The 23,678-nt window shown below is 35.5% G+C and overlaps 1 protein-coding gene across 6 annotated transcripts in view; it reads right to left on the bottom strand.

Moving 5' to 3' along the window:
* LOC102243307 (sodium channel protein type 2 subunit alpha) overlaps nucleotides 1-23,678 on the bottom strand; it is a 127,061-nt gene that overhangs the window by 6,778 nt on the left and 96,605 nt on the right. For all 6 annotated transcript variants that reach the window (XM_014545362.1, XM_014545376.1, XM_005857522.2 and 3 more), the window contains exons 19-26: nucleotides 21,229-21,383; nucleotides 19,261-19,434; nucleotides 13,783-13,905; nucleotides 11,238-11,519; nucleotides 9,818-9,871; nucleotides 6,535-6,672; nucleotides 6,073-6,177; nucleotides 2,279-2,549 (exon numbers count right to left, since the gene is read on the bottom strand). In XM_014545362.1, coding sequence (XP_014400848.1) covers nucleotides 2,279-2,549; nucleotides 6,073-6,177; nucleotides 6,535-6,672; nucleotides 9,818-9,871; nucleotides 11,238-11,519; nucleotides 13,783-13,905; nucleotides 19,261-19,434; nucleotides 21,229-21,383 — 1,302 coding nt within the window. The remainder of the gene's footprint in view (nucleotides 1-2,278; nucleotides 2,550-6,072; nucleotides 6,178-6,534; nucleotides 6,673-9,817; nucleotides 9,872-11,237; nucleotides 11,520-13,782; nucleotides 13,906-19,260; nucleotides 19,435-21,228; nucleotides 21,384-23,678) is intronic.

The raw sequence follows: 23,678 nt of genomic DNA, 5'->3' as shown, positions 1-23,678 counted from the left end.
ACAAAAGGGAAAAGAAACAATGGAGACATAGAGCTACCAGAAAACAAAAGATAAATAACTATAGGAAATCTTCATACATCAATAATTATCCTTAATGTAAAAGGTCTGAATTCACTAGTAAAGATGCACAGAGTAGCAGAGTGGATAAAAAAAACAAACAAGACAACCCCAACCATATGCTGTCTACAAGGGACACATCTAAGCTGCAAAGGTAGATTGGTAGATTCAAAGTAGAAGGGTGTAAAATGATTCTTCAAGCAAACAGCATCCACAGAAAAGCAGGTATAACCATACTTATATCTGACAAAATATATTTAAAGGTAACAAAGATAACAAGAGACAAAGATATACATTTTATAATAATAAAGGGGACACTACATCAAGAAAACATAACACTTGCCCTGGCTGGTGTTTCTCAGTGGTTAGAGCATCAGCCTGTGTATCAAAGGGTCACAGGTTTGATTCTGGTTTAAGGGCATGTACCCCTGGTTGGGTACTCCCGGTGCACCCAAACAGGGAGTACCAAAATATATAATGAAACTACTCACAGAACTAAAGGGAGAAACAGATCAAAACACAATCAGAGTTGGGGACCTTACTACTCCATTGACAGCTCTAGGCAGATCAACCAAACAGAAAATCAATAAATATCAGAACATCAGATTAGACATTCTTCAGTGCACATGGAACATTCTCAAGGATAGACCATATGTTGAGTCACAAAACTACCATCAATAAATTCAAGATTATTGAAATTATACCAAGCATATTCTCAGACCACAATGACTTGAAATTAGAAATCAACTGCAAAAAAGGAAGTAAAGAAGTCCACAAATATGTGGAGATTAAAGAACATACTACTAAAAAAATGACTGGGTCAAAGAGGAAATAAAAGATGAGATGAAAAGATAGAAATAAATGGGAATGACAATATAACATATCAAAATGTCTGGGATGCAGGGAAAGCAGTAATAAGAGGGAATTTGATATCATTACAGGCCTATCTCAAGAAACAAGAGAAATCCCAAGTAAACAACTAACATCATATCTTAAAGAATTAGAAAGAGAACAAAAACAACCCAAAATCAGAAGAAAGGAAATAATAAAAATTAGAGCAGCATTGAATGAAATAGAGAACAAAAAGACTATATAAAAAATGAATAGCCCTATCTGGTTTGGCTCAGCGAATAGTCCGTCGGCCTGTGGACTGAAGGATCCCAGGTTCAATTCTGGTCAATGGCTTGTACTTGGTGGCATGTGGGAGGCAACCAATCGATGTGTCTCTCTCACATTGGTGTTTCTGTCTCTTCCTCTCTCTTCCACTCTCTCTAAAAATCAATGGAAAAAATATACACTGGTGAGGATTTAAAAAAATTAATAAAACAGAGCTGGTTCTTTAAAAAGATTAAGAAAATTGAGAAACTCCTGTCTAGACTCACTAAGGAAAAAAGGGAAAAGACCCATATAAACAAAATCAGAAATGAGAGAAGTCACCACAGACATCACAGATATACAAAGAACCATACTAGAATATTATGAAAGACTACATGCCACCAAAATCAATAATCGAGAAGAAATGGATAAGTTACTAGAAATATATAACTTTCCTAGACTAAATCATGAAGACTTGGAAAATCTAAATAGACAAATCTGCAGTGAGGAAATTGAAACAACCATCAAAAACCTCCCCAAAAAATAAAAGTCCAGGATGAGATTGCTTCACCAGTGAATTCAAAGGTTCAAAGAAGATTTAAAACCTATCCTTCTCAAACTCTTCCAAAAATTGAAGAGGCAATACTTCCTAACATATTTTAGGATGCCAATAAACCTTGATACCCAAACCTGGTAAAGATAACACACAAAAAAAGAAAAATGCAGACCAATATCATCTCTGATGAAAACAGATGCAAAAATCCTAAAAAAATATTAGCAAATCAAATACAACAGTACATCAAAAAAATAATACATCACAATCAAGTGGGGTTCATTCCAGGGGCACAAGGATGGTTCAACAGATGCAAATCAACCAATGTAATATACCACATTAACAACAACAACAAAGGATAGAAGTCATATGATCTTATCAATAGACACAGAAAAAGCATTTGGTAAGATATAACATCATTTATGATTAAAACACTCAATAAAATAGGAGAAGACAGAAAGTATCCCAACATAATAAAGGCCATATATGATAATCCTTCAGCTAATATCAAAGTTTTAGAACACACCTTTTCACTGCTAACTTTCTTGATTGAGTAAAAGTACCTCTTCTTACCTACAATGGATAGAATGACCACCACAAAATCAAAAATATTCCATCCAATGGTGAAATAGTAATAACGAAGAGAGATTAGTTTCAGCACACATTCTCCAGTGAACAGGACGATAAACACCAGATTAATCCAGTACAGAATGTTTGTCATTTCTTGACTCTGGTCATCAGTTTCCACCATCATGGTGACCATGTTCAGGCAGATGAGGATCATGATGCTGATATCAAAGACTTGTTTGGTGACAAAATCAAAGACCATTCCTTGGAATTTGTTCTGGAACAAAGAATATGTAAAAGTTCATTTAGGAACTGGGGGGGAAATCAAGTTCAACTTATTTGATTTTAGCACAGCAATATGAAAATGCAGCTTTTTATAAAAACACACACGTTTGTTTTATATTAGGAATAATTTGATATATAAGATGTTAAAATAAGAAAAACTGGGTGAAGATTTTATGAGGTAACTCTTCTGTAATAAAATTATCTTTAAAAATTATAGTTCACAATTCAGATATTCCACTTCTGCCCAATTTAGTTTGGGCCTTATTTTCAAGCACTTATGGGCCTTATGTCTTGTTTATGAAATTAGGGCCTCATCTTGTAAACCAATTCTGCAAATTGGACCATGTTTTGTTCTTTTTTTCCTGTATCTGATTTTTGTCTGTATCAAGCACTCTAAGGCATTGGCCATGACAAAATTCTGCTAAGCTGTCTTCTACCTTCTCAATGACTGGTGTTCTGCTACTTATACTAGTACACTTCATAGTTTCCCGGTTCGATACATTCACAGGTCTGGACTCTCTCTACTGGTGTTCTGACCTCACCACGTGGTTGTTACATTTTATGCTTTTCTCTGAATACATATCTGGCCTGCTGGATTGGACTTAATAAATGCATTGAATTCCCATTCTAAGGTCTTCCTTCTTTTTGGTTGCTGCAGTTGCCCTTCCCAGGTCTGGTTATGTTCCCTCTATTTCTACCTTTCTGATATTTCCTAACACTGTTCTGTCATATCATTTTATCTTGTTTATCTGTCTCCTCTATCTAAAACGGACTTCTCTGGTGAATTCTAACTCAGTTTTAAGTTTTAAGCACTCTGCTGTCAGAAAACTTTGTGCTCACATTTGTCATAATATTGATGGCATTATATTGTCAATGATTTGCTCTTAAATTTTCTCTACCACTTGTTTGGAGCCTCTGTCAGGACAGAACCATGTCATTTTTCTCTCAGATACAGCAACTGGAGTTGTAGTGGTTTCAGATGTGCTTAAAAGCAGAAACTTGGTCTTTATTTTCATATTATCATGATGAATAAAAAGCATCTTAGAGGCCCTGCCCATATAGTTTCCTAATGGGTCACCTCTATATAAAACTTCAATCCTTAGTCACTGATTGATGTCTCCAATTTAAATTCCAGGGTGTAGAATATGCTGGAGGAAGGTGTACTAGTATAACCCTGGGGGCCTTGTTCACCAGAGATTTATGTTCTATCACTTCATTTTAGCCCTTGATAACGATAAAACATCCTTTGTTCCTCAGTTGCTCCCAGGATAGTTCTCGCTTTCTCAGAAATTTCCCCGCTCTCTGCACTCCAGCCCCACTGGCCTTCCTACCGCAGGGCCTTCACATATGCATTCTCCTTTTCCTGGAGGACTTTTCTCTTTCCACTTTGCCTATTGATACCTTCTCATTTTTCTTCAATCCTCAGCTCATGATCACTTCAGTGAAGCTTTCCCTAACTTTCCTATTAATGAGCTCCCTCCCCCTTATCAGCTCTCACAGCCAAGTGGTGTATGTATTCTTTCTTGGATATTTCTATTAGTGTGACGTTTTGATTACAACTTGCTGCACTAAATTGACTCTGTGTTGTTCAATACTAAATTTCAAATGCTTGAGATAGCATATTCTTTTTTTATAAAATATTTTAACTTGATTTTTAGAGAGAGAGTAAGGAAGAGGGAAAGAGAGATAAACATTGATGTGAGAGCCAAGCCCCTTACCAGGGGTTCAGCCACAACCTGGGCATGTGCTCTGACTGAAAATTGAACTGGCATCCATTCAGTGCACAGGACAACGCTCAACTAACTGAGCCACACTAGCCAGGGCACACAGTACATTCTTAATGAATGACTGAATAAGATGGATTATACTACATCATTTCCTAATTTGCCAAATTGTCACCAATAATATTATAGCTAAATGCCCTGATTTTTTCCCATGTATCCCTACACCTATCCATGTAAATCTATGTCATTTGATGTAATTAAACAGCCTCTCTTTTTTTTTTTGAAATTTTCTCAATCATACCTTTTTCTATATACTGCCTTACTAATCAATCTCTTCCTTCTTTGATTTACCTCTTCCTCTAATAGGGAAGTGCCCAAGGCTTCATACTCAGCACTTTTCTTTTTTTGTCTATTCTAATTATCTTTCAAAAATGAATCTATGCTTCAGAGCATAACTAAATTCCGTCTGGCAAGTCTAGAATCCTTACCTCAGTCTGATGTCCCATAGGAACTACATCTGTATTGCCAAATGCATTTATAATACATTTCCTTTCATTTGTTATTGGAACCAATCATTTCACAAAACATCAACTGTTCTAACTTTTTCATTGTCTACATATCTTCCTTCTTTTCCTAGACTTTATAGCTGCCTCATCCCATTGAGTTTTCTTATTAGCTCATATCTCATGTTTCAGTCCTATTTGGCATGACCCCATATTATGGACTCATCTGTTATTTTGTCTCTAACATCTTCTTAAACCAGTCTCTAAAATCTTCTCTTTTTTTCACATTAGCATGCTGTTCTTTTAACTATATTGCATTTGTATTGCTTAATTAAGATCAATTTCTTCAGACTGATAATGGTTACCTTCATTCATTTAACCCAGAAAACCCTGTATTTACTACCCACTAAATCAAATGTCACTATTATCAATGGAAATGTTTATTTTCATGGCTTGGACTATACATTTTCTCATACAGGGAATGTACTCTGCTTTTCTTCCCATCCATTCAAACTGTATTATTTCTCAAAAACTAGGCTCAAACTGTACATTCCTTATGTTTTATTCAATAACACTATCTATTTTTTCTGATTTTTTAGCCAACTTACAAACTGAACACGGGCATAGCTAGTTTTATATTGTCATTAATTGATTCATAGAATATGGATTCCTGGAGAACACTGGATTGCCTTGCACTATGTATGCCTTGGAGGAGGAGTTCTGAAAAAATTCGGGAACTTTCCTGACAACAATTTCCAACAACAAACAGAACCAGCAGCAAATGGCAAATATATAATTTGAATAGCCACAACTGGTCATAAAAAGAATCATGTTATCTGATTTAGGGGCAAGATGCTAGGAGAAAATATGAAGTTAAAAAACAACCACACTGTTATTTGTTTCATTAATGATTTCATCCAATCTACAGAGTTGGATAGAAAATGGGGCATATCTGAGATGTACCAATTATCCCAATCTGCTTCCACTACACACTGAGCATATACATTATTTCAATATGGATATATTTTCCTCTCTACATTAGTAGAAACTCCTCAATGATATAACTGACATTTTTATTTATATATATTTTACATGTCTGTATATAAAATATATTTATACATATTGCATATATAAAATACATGCACTTAGGCTATTTGGTCTAGCTAGTCACATTGCTAAGGTAAAACGTTTTTTTGAAAATTAAAAAAAAATACTAGTATCTAACAATTTGAACTGTGAAAGTGAGAGATAACATAGCTTTTACTGATGATGAAAGTGTTATTCTTACAGCAGGTCGAGGTATGGGTTTTTGTGGTTTCTTTGAACCCAATTTTTTCATTGCATTATAGTATTTCTTCTGTTCTTCTGTCATAAAAATGTCTTGACCTCCAAAGTAAAGAAATGAAAACAAAACTTGTTTAAAATCATGTTCTTTGCTAGCTATATAATCCACCTTAGTAGCTGTGTGAAAATTGGCTCCACATTCTATGCTAATGTTGCTCATTAATATCTCTATTTATAAAGATGCATATAGTCAACATATAAGTTATGCCATATTGGTCAGTCAGATTTCTATACTGGAAATACAATACATGTTTTATAAGCCATCTTATAGTTAAATAAGTCTCTCAAAATAGTTTATGGATTTTACATTTTTTCTTTTTAGTGGCTGCATTTTGGAGCCAAAAGGAAACAATATGACACATTCAGTTCACATTTTAGAGCAAAGATAAAGTTTTGGTATACTTATCTTCTTTTTCTGTTGGTTGAAGTTATCTATGATGACACCAATAAAAAGATTCAGAGTAAAGAATGAACCAAAAATAATAAAGATGACAAAATAAAGATACATGTACAGATTGTCTTCATACTTTGGTTGTAATTCTACCTACAAAATATAAAGAATGACAAGTATTAGACCTAATACTTGTTTCATAAAAAGAATATCATGTGAATTTTCAATTCTCAAAGCATGTCTCAATAACTGGGAATAAAATTAATTTCACCCAATAACTACTTAGATTATGAATGTGTTTTATAAGCAAATACCCCAATAGGGCATGCAAAGTGAGGATTTCCTCCTCCAAAAGAAGCGATGTTATGTTAAAACCTTTAAAATTGACTCTGACTCAGTTTCCTCATCTATGAAATGGAAATAATAAAGCCTAAACCTCATATGGTAGTTGGAAGGTTAAATATAGTAGTAATATATGAAGAGTACTTAAAACAGTGCTTGGTGAATCTATAATAATAAAAGGGTAATATGCTAATTAGACCAGATGTCTTCCGGACGTCATTCCGGACGTCCTTCCTGATAAAGCCAGGGCCAGAGGGAAGCCAGCCCAGGTCCCGGGTGCCAGAGGGAAGCCAGTGCCAGCAGTCGTGCATCAGGCCTATAGTAGTAATATAATAGCTAAAAATAAAGGTTTGATTTCTATTACACATTTCTTATCATATTTATGTGCGGATATAGGTATATCAGAAGGATCTCATTCTGAATATGAGTCTATTGATTCATCTTATTAAGTAGGCCTTAGGCACAGATTCTACATGATGAATTCTCTTGTCCAGCACACTTTCGATCGAAAAAAGGTGTGATAGTTAGTTTGTGCTTTTGGTAGTAATCTATAGTTCAGGTCTCACAGAATATTGTTCTAAGTTAACCAGTCACAGGAGATAATGGATGCAGGTAATTGCCTGACGTGTCATAAAATCACTTTAGAGGGTAATGGCCTACATTATTTTTTTTCCCCCTAATGAAATAGAATAAAATAAGAAATATCATAAATATTATAAAAACACATATATTTTGATAATACTTTTATTTCATTTGTGTGAGTTAGTAGAAAGTAATATAAAATGGCATTTTAAAATGTTTTTCATCCTATATAATAAAAGGCTAATATGCAAATCAACCAAACAGCGGAATGACCAGTCGCTATGACGCCCACTGACCACCAGGGGGCAGACACTCAATACAGGAGCTGCCCTCTGGTGGTCAGTGCACTCCCACAGGGAAAGCACTGCTCAGCCAGAAGCTGGGCTCACAGCTGGCGAGGGCTTCCAGACTGGGAGAGGGTGCAGGCCAGGCTGAGGGACCACCCCCCTACAGTGCATGAATTTTGTGCACCGGGCCTCTAGTTATATAATAAATACATAAGTGTACATAGCATATAAGTATAAGATGTAATAAATGGTTTTAAAGCGAATTTTACAACTCAGGACATTGTCAGGACCTCAGAAATCCTTGGCCTATCCTTCCCAAACATAAATTCGACCATTTCTGTTAGAGGTAATCATTATCTTGACTTCTATGGTAATTATTTTCTTGCTTTTTCTTTAGAGTTAATACCTAAGAACCTGTTCATGAACAATAAGATTAATTTTGTCTACATTTTGCATGGCAGACACATTTGTTATAGCTCTGTTATATTTTGAAGATTCATCCACATTGTTGTGCATATTATATTCATATATAATTTTTATCACCAAATAATATTCAATTTTTTTCCATTTCTACTACTTTTGAGTTGTTTACAGTTTTTGGTAATGCAAAAAAAAGTTATGTTTATTCTTGTACACAGATCTCCTATGTATGTACACTAGTTTCTGTAGGATATAGCTAAAAATGGAATTGCAGGATTAAAGAATATCTTAACTTTATTGAATAATGTGATGATTCCTAAGTTTTTAAAGGAATATTTATCCTCTTTTTCCCCCAATTAGCAAAGTGTAAGAGTTATTATTGCTGTTTAACCTTGGCAGCACTTAGTACTATCAAACTTTTTAATATGCCGATCAGGTAGGTGTGCAGGTGATATCTCATTTTGGATTAAATTTACATTCTTTGTGGATTAATGAGAGTAAGAGCGAACAACTTTTCATATTTTTAAGGGGCAATTAGATTCCATCTTTTGTAAAGTGCTTGAACGTCAAGGAGTTATGTAGCAGACAATGTATGCTAAATGATTAAGATAGAAACTGAAAGTAAGTTGCATGTCACGTAGGTTATTGATAAAAAAAGAGAGAACTTTTAAATGAAGTAATCAAATAAGTAGAAAACTACTGTAGAAAGCAGTTATAAGCCCATTGTGGTCAAAAGTTCAAAAATATGTTCTACCACTTAGTGTGTTAATCCTCTTTGCTTCCATGATAAAATAGAGTTGAATGTCAAACTACATGATAAGGTTATTATTTAGGATTAAATGATAAAATGTCAGAAAGTCCTTGGCATAGCACTTACAGAGGTACAATGCAGGGATTTTAGCTCTTGTGCTCTCTTTATTAGTAAGGTGGAATAAATAAATAAATAAATACATAAATAAATAAATAAAAACACATCCAAAAAATAAACAAACAAAAAACCCCTCAGGAATTCTTTTGAGTTAAGTCTTGTGGCTGGTGCTAGGTAAATAACATTTTAAGCTTAATTATCATGTTCTGGTGATATACCAGAGATCAGTCTTTTTAATTTTAATGTGATTTCCTCCCTCACTGTTAATGAAATCAACAAATGAATGAAATTAATGGAAATTGTACAAAAAATTTCAAAAGTGTTGAAGTGTATAAGGTGAACTGTGAATGCCCTGTTCTTCTACCACAAATATCTCACTTCCCAGGGAGGAGTACTATTAAGTTTTTTGTTTGTTTTGTAATGTTTGTTTTTTCCCATCATTAACCAGATCCCTATATTACAAGAAAGATAAAGCTGAAGGAAACCTAGATAGATGAAGAAAGTGCCCATGAGGGCTCCTAATACACAAATGACCATAACCATCAGAGCCAAAACTAAAATGTCTCATCTCAAATTCACTCAACAAATTTTTAAGTGCCAGGTGTCATGCTAGACACTAGAAATTACATTAAAAGATTCACAGTGAGAAAAAAATCAGGTGAATATTTTATCTTTGTAATATAGATGTGTTCTATAAAGTGATCCACGGTTTTATTTTATTGACAATATCACTAAAATACAACACTGTGAAAATACTCGCTGGATCAAATTAAGCAATTTTCCCTCTAAGAAGACTTACATTTCGTGAATCAACAGCTGCATACATGATATCCATCCATCCCTTAAATGTGGCCTGTAAAAAAATCACATCATTTAATTTTCCCCCCAAATTATAATTTTATAAAATAAATTAAATATCAGATTGATTGACCAAGATTAATTTAAACCAGGTATATATAATAATTTGGAATTAATATCTAAACTCTTTGGGCAAAGTTTTATAATATATGCTTTGGAAATACTTCCACTTTAATATTCTTCTATTATATCTATATCTATATCTATATCTATATCTATATCTATATCTATATCTATGTCTATATCTATATCTATATCATCTATATCTATCTATATCTTTAACATCTTTAACTAAATTCTGATAGATTATTACAACATGCTATTATAAAAGCAATTATTAACAACTTTTGAATCTGATGTGCCTAACATGAAATTTGATTAAATAATTTCATGTATGTAGTACTAGCATCAAACAAGTTGAAAAGGATGGTGCATTGTTTGATCTTAATGTTTTTTCCCTATGTTTTCTGTTCTAAAAGGTATTATCAATAACATGAATCATGATGGTTTGTTCCTGAAAATCTCCTCCATATTGTTGAATATACTATTCTGAGGCACTATTCTATAAGAAGGAGTTTCTTAATCTGAAACAAACATTATATTCAATTGCAATTTAGTCTTTTAAGTATTTGCTTTTTTGTGTGGACACAGTAATCCTGAAAACAAGTCTTGTACATTGTTTTCAGTTCCTTAGTGTCAAAGGGTCTTCCTTCTAATGTTCATACAGTGTTGGGAATTATGTGGGTGGGTCATCTCATGGAGCATGTGGACATAACTTAGAGTGGTCATTTGAGAAGTTGCACTAATTGTTATGAATTGATACGAATTGTTGTGAATTGATAGTGACATAATAGACTTGATAGGAAGGTTTTCATTTGCAAGGGAGTAATTCTCTCTGAAAGTGTTCAAGCAGCAGGCAGGAACATGCAAATGAGGTAGCAGTCTGTATGAAGGATGTAAAGGTGGGGAGTTTTGGTTAGGGTGGGATGAAGTGTGGGTGGGTGAGGACTTTTATCTATATTCTCAGGTACCTGAGAAAGAGCACAGAAACCTACCACTCCAACCCCACCCTGGGGCCTGTGCCTCTACTTTCTCAGAGTAGGATGGGGAAAACAATAGGAACCCACAAAGAAATCTCAATAACAAAGAACTGTTACTGGGGTCTAATGCATAGCCTGGGAGATGATAAACTTTGCAGAGCTGTCCACTTTCAACATAGTGAAGATAGATAGTTCAGTAATTTTCAATATTTTTTCAGGTCTATACAGATGGACCTGGCGAAGTATGTATTTATGAATATAGAAAAAAAATTACATTCACTTCAATAATAAATCACAGAGAGTAATAAAACGGTTACTTACGACTTGAAGCAGAGAAAGATATCCAAGTCCTACATTATCAAAGTTTACTTTCACATTTTTCCACCGAGCAGTTTGATTGCTCTCTATGAGGGCTTTACATTCGCTGTAGTTGTTGACCACACTCACATCAAAGATTTCTCCAGTGGTGTAGTTAATACAATGATAAAACTTGCCAGCAAAGAGATTCACTCCCATGATACTGAATATTAGCCAAAAGATCAGACAAACCAGAAGTACATTCATTATGGATGGAATGGCTCCTAAAAGAGCATTGACAACAACCTGACATGAGAAGAAAAAATAGGTGAAAAGTCAACAACAAATATTTACTTATGGTTAACTATTTTTAAACACTATAAAAAGAACAACAGTCAAATGAGAGAAAATATATATGTTCCTAATGTTACAGATTAGGCAGAAACTAGTCTCTAGTGGCTCCAACTACAATGTTTAATTATACTTCAGAATAGTATAAAATATATTTTATGTTGTAGAATGTTTTGTCAAGTGGTAAGGCAATATTCATATCAAATTGTCACCAAAGGATGGGACTAATCACAAATGCAAAAAATAATTAAGAATACAAATAATGACATGACTACAGAAGTAATGTAATCATGTGAATGTCACAATTTTTAAAAATCATGCCAGCCATAGCATTTACTATCCAAAATCTGCGAGTAAAAGAGAACACTTGAGGGTCAGTTTCCAGAGTGAAAGGGAATACTAATGATAACTATTCTGAGAAAGCAAGTGTAAGGCGGGACTGTCCCAAGCAATGTACCACTAGTATAGGGTCACTCTACATAGGAAAACTGGAGCAAAGAGAGCAAAGCATGGAGATTGAACATGTGAGGAGGAGAAAGAGTTTGGAAGTCAGGAGATCTGTATTCTAGTTTGTATCACAAATTAGCTATGCACCTTTGAACAAGTTATGTAACTTTTCTGGCCCTAGGGATCCTCCTTTGTGGAATCCCTTTCAAAAATAAATGAAAGCAAGTTTTAAAGACCTTATTAAAGTGTGAAGTTACTACCAGAATTTCAACTCTCATAATTCAGAGGTACTTTGTCTTGACACTTATTTATTTATTTATTTTATTTCAGAGAGGAAAGGAGAGGGAGAGATAGAAACATCAATGATAGAGACTCATTGATCAGCTGCCTCCTGCAAGACCCCCCACTGGGGATGGAGCCCACAACCTGGGCATATGCCCTGACCAGGAATTGAAGCGTGACCTCCTGGTTCATAGGTCAACGCTCAACCACTGAACCACGCCAGCTGGGCAACACTTAATTTTTAAGCTCACCATAGAAAATGCTCTACTATGCAAATGTGAGGAGATATTGATTAATAAAATTATATATTTTTTAAAAAGCTGGGTAGCAAAAAACAACACATGTGTTTTCCAATACAGTTAAATCTATGGAAGTATTAAGGATTTAGGTGCATACATATGCAAATTTGATTTAAAAAATAGGAAAATTATTCTAGTACTGAAAATTTGATTGCATTTTTACAAGAAAAACCACTACTGTAAAAACAGCAATTTTGCCCAGCCAGTGTGGCTTAGTGGTTGAGCATTGACATATGAACCAGGAGGTTATGGCTTGATTCCCGGTCAGGGCACATGCCTGGATTGTGGGCTCAATCCCCAGTAGGGGACATGTAGGAGGCAGCCGATCAATGATTCGCTCTCATCATTGATGTTTCTATCTCTCTCTCCATCTCTTTCCCTCTCTGAAATCAATAAAAATATATTTTTAAAAACCCACAGCAATTTAAATTGGTAAAGTGAAAAGAATTTAGAGGCTAATAATTAGTTTCCATGCAACTGTATGTGCACAAACACACAGACACACATAGCTATTCTTACCATCCAAACAATGTTGTGTCTGAAATATTCATAGAAAGTCCCAATAATTTTCAAATATCACAAAAAACATCATTTTTAAAAGTTCCTTTTTAAATAACTAAATCCACTATGACACAGCATCATTTCCTCAGTGCTGACGGTATGTGGTCTCAGGTTTCGTGCCGCAGGGATGACAAATGATAAGCACAAATTCCTTCCTGTTCTTTGTACCACCTTTCTAAATGAGTGTTAGATTTCCACAGTTGACCTACTTTTCAGCCATCTCAGCCTGTGTTTCAAATCTAAGAGGCCAGATCTGGACTTTGAAAGGCTCAAAACACATCAGTCACAGGGAGCAATGAAGAAATGATGGGAAATGATTTGTTTAAATTACAGTGAGTGGGATTTCCTGCACATTTATAAATGGAATAAACACCATTTATCTTGACTCACATCAGAAGCCTCCACAACATGATAGAGATTTCCCACAGAGTAAAAAATCTAGTAAGGAACAAGCACTTAGGCATGATATTCTGTGAGTGCCCCCAGCAGTGACAAATATTATTGATTGACTGGTTATGTCAGTATGAATGTAGAAGACACAAATTTCCATGGATGTGTCATTTCTAAGGTACAAAATGTCTGTCTGTTCTTGCTTATAATTTCAACAAATTCTAAGCATTTGGTCTTACCCTCATTCCTTCAAAGCGGGATAAGGCTCTCAATGGCCTCAGAGCTCTTAGTGTCCTGAGGGACTTGATGGCACCAAGCTCTGAGTAACCCAAGGCATTTGCAGTCAAGCTAACCAAGGAGACCTATACAGAAAAAGCAACACAATTTTCTTACTTACAGACAAAAATGCTTGCACAGATCAACCATGCTCTATGCAATAAACAAGTAGTTAGTTCTCAAACTTTACCGAGTATCAAAATCACCTGGAGGGCTTGTTGAAACAGAAAGATCCTGGCAGAGTCTGATTCAATAGGTTTGGGGTGGGGCCTGATAATTTGCGTTTCCTAACATTTCCCGGTGAACCTAAAGATAGGAGTCGGTGACCCACACTTTTAGAACCACTATCATAAACTTATGAAAAAGAAGAAACTATGCAGGTTCTCTTCCCAAGAATCTTGACACGAACATTTTTGTAAATTAAGTGTAAAGCAAGAAAAATATTGGCACAGATATGCAATCTCCATCTATGTAGCTGTAAAACTTTATCATTTCTCATGCTATTTAGCAGACCTGAGAGGAAAATTAAAACTTGGTACAAGTACACAGGTAACTGCAAAACACTGATGAATCTGAACATAAACACATTCAGAAAGATCTTGGCCTCTACACAGTGGCTTTGTCTTTATGTAAATTTTAGTGTGAGGGTGTAAAGGCATTAATTAGCTCAAATTTATAATAATAAAACCGTAATATGCTAATTAGGCTAGACAGCCGAATGACCTTCCAGACATCCTTCTGGACAACCTTCTGGACGAAGCCTGGGCTGCGAAGGCTGAGACAAGCCACCAACTGCGAGGGCCGAGCCCCTTCCATGTATTTCCTGCATCGGACCTCTAGTTAATTTATAAAAGCTGAGGTTTTAGTATAAGTAATTAGAAATTGCCAAAACAATGTTTTCTTTAATCATGCGTACAAATGACTAATGTAGTTGGTATAGTTTTAAAGTCTCAGCTGGCAAAAAAGGAAAGGACTGTCACAGGTGACACAGAAATATCTGACTTCCTTTGAAAATACACAGGAAACTCATTGAAATTATGTAAGCTAAGAAAAAATATATTCTCCTAAAGTGCACCAAATTTCAAAAGCAAATAAATAAAAATAGATCTATAGTATAGTTTTAAGGCTATGGCATTAATAGATATTTGAAAAATATATTTTTAAAGAAAAATAAGTGAAACAAAACATTTTTATAATAAAATGACATTCAAACTTATTTTGCACATGTAATCTAAAATAGCAAAACTTCTAAATTTGGAATGAAATTGAGCTATAAATATTATTTAAGTGTGCTATATATTTTTTTCAAAATCTAAACTTCTAGGCTTTGTTAGTCTTCTCCTCACAGATATTTTAAACATAAAGTTCCTAATTGTCTTTGGGCCTCTAAATGATCCCCACTTTATTCCATCCATCATTTATACCTCCACCAAATTTCTCTCCCTCAAAGAGTGAGCTTTCCTTGTCACTTTCCATAGACAATCTTCAATGGCGTCTTCTTTACTGAGTCATAGGTCTAAATCTCTTTGGATGGCATCTCAGGTTCTCCAAACTCTTCTCCAACTTAACTTTCCTATCTTATCATCCATTTGCAGAACGCTTTCCCTCACTCTGTGGCACTGTGCTTACCCTCCAGCGCTGCTTGTTTCTTGAACAGGCCCTGTGGGCAGGCATCAGTGTCTGAGCATCTTGGTGCCCCTCCCCTCATCTGTACCTGCTGACATTCTCCTCCCTTAAACTCTAGCTCACACTGCACTGCCCTCAAGACTTTCCTCCTCCCTCAGTGAAGTGAATGGACTAATACACATGTCATCTTCTAGTTCAGTGGTTCTCAACCTTCCTAGTGCCGCGACCCTTTAATACAGTTCCTCATGTTGTGGTGACCCCCAACCATAAAATTATTTTCGTTGCTACTTCATAACTGTAATTTTGTTACTGTTATGAATCATAATGTAAATATCTGATATGCAGGATGTATTTTCATTGTTACAAATTGAACATAATTAAAGCATAGTGATTAATCACAAAAACAATATGTAATTATATATGTGTTTTCCGATGGTCTTAGGCGACCCCTGTGAAAGGGTTGTTCGACCCCCAAAGAGGTCGCGACCCACAGGTTGAGAACCGCTGTTCTAGTTGAATACCTATCTGTCCTCACAAGACAACTATTAGTTCCCATAGGCCCGGGAAAATGACATTCACATTAGTTTCTTCAATAACAAAATAGATGCTCAATATATATCGATATAAGGCTAAGTATTGTTTAGTTTAATATTCTCAAACTAGTTGTTTTTTTTAATCCAAGAGGGTAAATATCAGGATATGTTAGGTAATATGAACACCAGCTACAGGACAAATAGATTTCTCTTACGGATTCCTTTATATTCAGGTAGTATTGCCTTAATGCCTTTATTATTAAACTAGAGGCCCGGGGGGCTGCTAACTCTCGCAATCTGGGACCTTTTGGGGGATGTCCAACTGCCAGTTTAGGCTCAATCTTCCTGCGGATCAGGCCTAAACTGGCAGTTGGACATCCTTCTGCAATCTGGGGACCGCTGGCTCCTAACTGCTTGCCTGCCTGCCTGATTGCCCCTAACCACTTGCCTGCCTGCCTGATCGCCCCTAACTATTCTGCCTGCCTGCATGATTGCCCCTAACTGCTCCCCTGCCTGCCTGATCACCCCTAACCAATTGCCTGCCTGCCTGCCTGATCACCCCTAATCACTCTCCTGCCTGCCTGCCTAATCGCCCCTAACTGCTCGCTGGGGGGCGGGGCCAGCCAAGGTGAGGGGCCGTGGTCATTCTGGTCTCTAGTCATTCTGGTCGTTCCGCTGTTCCAGTCTCTGGGTTTTTATTATATAGGATAGTGTGTTAAATATAGGATGTTTTATTATACATTTATCAAGTATCTTAACCATATAAAGAAAATAAGGAGAAGAAAAAGTATTATCTATAAACTCATTATACAAATAAAAGAATGGTATAGTTTTGGTATGTTTTTCCATTTTTTACAATGTCTAAACATATGGATTTAAATCATTATTTATTGTCATTTTATTGCCAGAAAATTTTTGATGTGATTTTGTATGTAATTTTATATATTTAATAGATTTGTTTCAGGCAGATTAGGAAAAAAATAAAACAAATATATTTTTCTCTGCTAAATGCAAAGAACTCTCTTTGTCTCTTACTTAATTTTTTCTTGTGTTCAGTGATTAGAAAGGTCATAGTGGATTAAAAATTGATATTTTTTTTACCTGAAACTGTAAAAAATAATTTTCTTCAAGAAAGTGTCTATTTTTCTCTTTTGCTAACATGATACTTAAATTTTATATATCAAAATATGTCTTTAATTGCCAAGAAACTATTAAAATCAATATAATATTATCTTTACAATGCACTATTAAACACATTGTGATTTCCTGAAAATTCAGTTTTCTTCCTCTATGTTGATGGTGATCATCAATCTGTTCCCTTCTCCGTATCCTTACTCTCTGTGCTCACCAGCTCCCCTAGACTTTATTTTTACTTTTTTTTATAATCCTTTATTGTTGAAAGTATTACATATGTCCCCTTTCCTCCCCATTGATGCCCTCCAGCCCCCCGCCCTCCACCCCAGGCCTTCAGCACCCTATTGTCTGTGTCCATGGGCCATGCATATACGCATACAAGGTCTTTGGTTGACTACCCCCCAGCCATCCACCTTCCCCTGCCTTCCCTCTGAGATTCTGCACTCTGTTCCATGCTTCCATGTCTCTGGATCCACATCAGCTTATATTGTTACTTAGATTCCACATATGAGTGCAATCACATGATACTTGTCTTTTTCTGACTGACTTATTTCACTTAGCATGATACTCTCCAGGTCCCTCCACGAGGTCTCAAAGGGTAAGAGAAACTTCTTTTTTAGTGCTGCATAGTATTCCATGGTGCAAATGTATCATAGCTTTTTTATCTACTCATCTACTGATGGGCACTTGGGCTGTTTACAGATCTTAGCTATTGTAAATTGTGCTGCTATGAACATATCCCCTAGACTTGTCTAGACAAAAAGCCTTTAAATTATTCTCTCTCGATTCTGAATGAATTAATAATTTGAAAGGCATTTAAGAAGTAAATCTCCAAAATGAAATAAACATAATTTAAAACTTTTTTGTTCAGTATGATCTCATATTTGTGAATAAAAGATGAGATGTTCCTCAAACTTCTCACTCAGAAATCAGGAGTAACCTCATGTTAATGTTTTAAAGCCTCTTATACTCTGGTTCTCCATCTTACTTTATTTTCAACACCAATGCAGTTTAATAAACCTTTAAATAATTATATGATAGCCAATCTGTTTCAACCATCATATGAATCAAGAAGTGTCTCTTGCTATTTGAACTTTCACATTTCTTTGTAATTAGTAATCCATCTGTGGGCCAAGCACTTCTCAACAGTCTCTGGTGATAACAAAGATGTTAATGTCAAAGATGTGAATAATTTAAATACGCTTATTGTATTCAATGTGAGAGTGAAAAAAGCAAAACTACCTTAACATATTATTTGTATAGCTTGGAATGTTAAATATTAATTTGAAGCTAAATCAATAATAATAACATAACATTTGACTGCTGTTTCACCTATGAAAGTATATGTATTTAAATTGGTAACAAAAAAAAAAAAGGTTTTGGGACTTTGTATCATTGGGAGAATAGAAATCACCATTTATATTTGCACCCATGCAGACAGTATTGATGGAGTGCCTACTATATATATGCTAAGCATCATTGTGAGGACTAATATGTATCACAAGAGTGTCAAACTCGCAGTCCACGGGCCGCATGTGCAGCCCAGCCAATATAACGGTATGTAAGAAATGTTTTAATAAAAATTTCATAACTTAATTTTTACAATATCCCGTTATACATAATTATTAATAATGAACTGCAATGTTCGCTAGTGACTGACTACTATAATCGTGTTGCACTCATTTCCCTTACGCACCTTATGCGTAGGCGCACCATGTCTCCCCACTAATACTAGGAGCAAATATTTTAGCAGCCGATTGCCGCGTCATTAGTCTTGGACTGACTTGTTTGGTGTGCGCAACAGGAAATACTTCACTTTCGGAGAACAAGAAAAATAGGTTTAGTTGCTTTACGCCTATTAATTTGTGCAGTTATTTAGTGTCTGGTAAGTTAATGTTCAAGAAAAAATATTAATTTTTATTAAAATGTTCTATTATTTTATGTTAACTATTACTCATTTATTTCAGCCCTTTGTATTCAGCATGTCTCTATCGAAATAAACCTACATTTCTATGAAATTTGAAGCTTTTGTTTTTTGCAGCCCACATAAACTTAAACCTTGTTTATCTGGCTCATGTTAGCCTTTGAGTTTGACATGCTTGATGGATCATCACATGCCAATGGAATGAAACAGTGAAGAATACTCACATCCACAATCAAAAAATCTAGCCAGCACCAGGCATTGGTAAAATACATTTGAAAACCATATGCAACCCACTTGAGCAGCATTTCCAGGATGAATATGTAAGTGAAAACTTTGTCAGCATATTCTAATATGGTCTTAATTGTTTTTCGCTGCTCAATATATATATCTTCAAAGGCCTGTAAGGAAAAAAATGCAATTAAATTTCATTGTACTGTCGCTAATTGATAGCTTATTAGAAAATACATGCTCTTCTCAGGTGCCCGCACTGGAAGCCTTCCTGTTTTCATAGCTGCATTTTGCCTTATAGTTATCTATATGCAAATGACTGCTGCCTGGGCATTTCAGTCAACCAATAAATTCAAATAATTTTAAAGTTTTAGTATCAGTACCTCAAAAAAACTTAACAGTTTTTACTGCCAGCTGCTTCTCTCTACAGCAGAAAGTCACTGAAAGTAGAACCACTTCCTTTAGTGCAGTCACTGGGATGTAACCCCTCACTAATTGCAAATGTAAAGCAATGAGCTCCATTAGCCTGGGGAAGGACACTGGACTATAATCTCTCTCTCTCTCTCTCTCTCTCTCTCTCTCTCTCTCTCTCTCACACACACACACACACACACACACACACAAAATGTCTAGAAGCTCCCTAAGCCATCATTTTGCAGAATTCCTCAGAAAGGGTTGGGGACTCATTTACAGGAGTCCCTGGGACATCTGAATATAAAAAGCAATTGTCTAACTCAATGCCCTTACATGCAGTGGTTCTCAAACTTCCTAATGCCTCGACCCTTTAATACAGTTCCTCATGTTGTGGTGACCCCCAATTTCATTGTTACAAATTGAACATAATTAAAGCATAGTGATTAATCATAAAAACAATATGTAATTATCTATGTGTTTTCCGATGGTCTTAGGTGACCCCTGTAAAAGGGTCGTTCGACCCCCAAAGGGGTCGTGACCTACAGGTTGAGAACTGCTGCCTTACAGGGAAGACTATGAGGGTAACCTGGTGGTCTGGATGAATGATAAAGAAAAAATTTCTTTTTTGAAGAAAAAGGGAATCTGACCTTGTGAGCTTAGCACCAGGGCCTAAAAGCTTTTAGCTCAATTTATAGCTGAAGGTGGAAGCTGCTTAGAAGCCAGCCTGTTGATGTACTTCCTTGAGCTTTGACTGGATGTACTTGAGAACCAAGAGCTACTACAACAAGGACACTAGTCACTAATGAGACTCAGGGTTGTCTTTCCACTTGGCATTAAAACACAGGGCTCACCCTCTTTGTTCTGAGTACATGGCAGGATGCAGGATTGTCAATTACATCAGAGGTGGGCTTAGAGGCCTCCAGATACAATGCCATATCCTTATATTGAAATCAATTCACCCACCCAACACTACTGACTAACTGAAAAAATAGTACAAATGCAACCATGTTTGTATCACCAAATAGGAAAACGGGTCACACTTTTTATTATGTTAATCAATATTCTGACCAAATTGATCATTCCATTGAGTGAAATCAGACATAAAATAAGTTCGTAATGCTTTCACTTTGCTACTAGTCAGTAATTATGTCAGTGTACTATTTACCATTCACTATGGTTGGCACTAGTGAATCAGCACGAACAAGGCAGGTGAGTTCCCTGCAGCAATGGAGTTATGTTACGTAGTTGGATATTTAGCGATAATCCCATATCATACCTGCATAGTCATTCTTAGTAAGAACAGTCTCTTTTGAGTGAAAGTAAAAAAGATCCTTTTTTAGATATTATAAAAACCATAGGGTTCTGAGTTTGATTCATCCTGAGGCCTACTTCAGAACAATAAATTTATTGAGCCTATCTATTGAGCCTCTCACAACTATGCTAAAAACATCACACAATGTCTCTCATCCTCACCAACAAGTTATTGTAAAAACATGAAACAGGAGGTGCATCGAGAGGAAAGGTAAAGGAGCAGATCATATGTCACTTACCAGTGCCCCACTGCTGAGCAGAATCATGAAGACAATGAAGGTTTCGAACCAGTTATGCTCCACTATTTTATAGCAAGTTTTTCTCAAGTTCCACCAGAGTTTCCCTTTGCCTTCTTCTATGCTTATCTGGCAACACTTAAACTTCCGTACACAGTCTAAAATATGTCAAAGTAAAGGAAGAAAAAGAAAATACTCTTTGATTATGAACACTTGTGTTGGTGGGACATTCATCTATATTATTATCTGACAACTGGTAAATGACTTCATTTTTTAAGATGGCTTCCACTTATAGAAATAGAAGTCATCTATAATGTTTTTCAATTACTCATTCCACACATTTTTTTTATGTTTACGGGACTATTAAATTGGATTATATTGCATTAGAAATACATAGAAAAACAGAGAGAAAATTAAAATCACCAGAAGTTGATCATTTCATTCATATGTGGATATTTGTATATTTGAATTCTAATTATTTCACTTAATGGTATAATATAAACATTTCCTTTTAAAAATATATGTTTTTATTGCTTTTAGAGAGAGAGGAAGAGAGAAAGAGAGGAAGAGGGAGAAGAGAGAGAGCACATCATAATTAAAATGTCAAGGGTTAAAGACAAAGAGAATCTTAAAAGCAGCAAGAGAAAAGCAGTTAGTTACCTACAAGGGAGCATCCACACAACTGTCAGCTGATTTTTCAACAGAAACATTGCAGACCAGAAGGAGTGGCAAGAAATATTCAAAGTGATGAATAGCAAGGACCTAACCAAGATTAATCCACCCAGCAAAGCTGTCATTTAGAAAAGAAGGTCAAATAAAGAGCTTCAGAGACAAGAAAAAGCTAAAGGAGTTCACCACCACCAAACCAGAATTACTTATTGCTTTATTGCTTTTAGAGAGAGAGGAAGAGAGAAAGAGAGGAAGAGGGAGAGAGAGAGAGAGAGAGAGAGAGAGAGAGAAGGAGATAAACATTGACTGAAAGAGAAACATTGATCAGTTGTCTCTTGCACATACCCCAACTGGAGATCGAACCTGCAATCTGGGCATGTTCCCTGATAGGGAATCAAACCAGCAACCCCCAGGTTCATGGGACCATGCCCAACTAACCGAGCCACACTGGCGAGGCCCAATATTTCCTTTTTAATTACAAGTAAATAGAATATGAAAGGTTTCATAATATCTCTAAATAAGATTACCAGACTTAACAAGAATTAATATAGTTATTCCACTATTATTGAATATTTATGTAGCTTTAATTCTGGCTATTATTAGCAACAATGTAATAAACATCTTTGTATAATGTGGGGACTACTAGATCAAAGGCTTGTCAACAAATATTTATTGAATATCTCTTGTATTCAAGGACTTGTATTGAACAAATTATAATACTAGAATGTTTAAGACATAGCCTTGCTCTAAAAACAATGTGCATTTGAAACAGGAGAGATTCTATAATTACAAAAAGCAATAATTATCACAAAATAACTAAGGTATTGTGAGAGTTTGTGGACAGAGATTAATTTCTGATATTGAGCTTTATGGAGGTAACGGATATGAGATGAGATTTTAGAAGATATGTAAGAACCAGTTCTAGTACCTGGAGCTGTGAGGAATGCAGAAACAATGATACAAGTAGAACTTGGTGAGATAAATGCCTGGAAGTTGCATGACAGAGAGGATTAGGAATCAAGACTAGAAAAGACACCGAGAGCTAATCTGAAAAGAGGACCTGAGTGAGAAAATGTAAATTTTATCTGCTGTCTAATGGGGGAAACATTGAAGGGTTTTTTTTGTAAGTTATGAAAATTTACCTGATAAGAACACTGATTTAGAATTATGTATGCCTATTTTGAAAATTGGATAGAAGAAAGAAGATGGGAAAGGAGTTCAGAGTCTATGAGACACAATCAACTGAATGTTAAGGAAAATGAAAGCAGGGGTAATGGTGGTGACAGTGGTCAGGATACTGCTAAGTTGATAGGACCTGGCAGCACACAGAATATGGTGTCACTGGTGTGTGGGAGCCAGAAGGAGCCAGGAGATAGGATGTTAACCATGATAGAGGATTCTTATCCAATGAATGGAAGAATGGTTACCTCATCTGCAAGGAGCATAGTATTTTACTGGGTAGATATTTATCAGATGCTACTTTATAATGTAAGCAGCCAGATCATATCCTTTGTTTCATGAAAATTTAATGAAGGGCTATTAAATGTTATTAGTTTCTCATTAAGAAATACAGGGCATATTTGTTGTTTTTTGAGGGCAAGCTCCTTTTGATATTTCTGTTTCCCAAAGGACTAAGGAGAATTACATGCCCTAATATATTCATTGCAATTTATTAAATGAAACTGTAATTTCCCCCCTAATGAGGATATGAGATGAAAAGACACTGTTTAACCAAAAAGAAAGATCAGGTTAGTAGGAATAATAAATGACAAAATATTGAGACA

The sequence above is a fragment of the Myotis brandtii genome, unplaced genomic scaffold (genome assembly GCF_000412655.1).
Source record: "Myotis brandtii unplaced genomic scaffold, ASM41265v1 scaffold112, whole genome shotgun sequence".
Lineage (NCBI taxonomy): Eukaryota > Metazoa > Chordata > Mammalia > Chiroptera > Vespertilionidae > Myotis > Myotis brandtii.
Note: the sequence above shows the minus strand (reverse complement) of the source record. Positions and strands in the feature narration are given on the sequence as shown.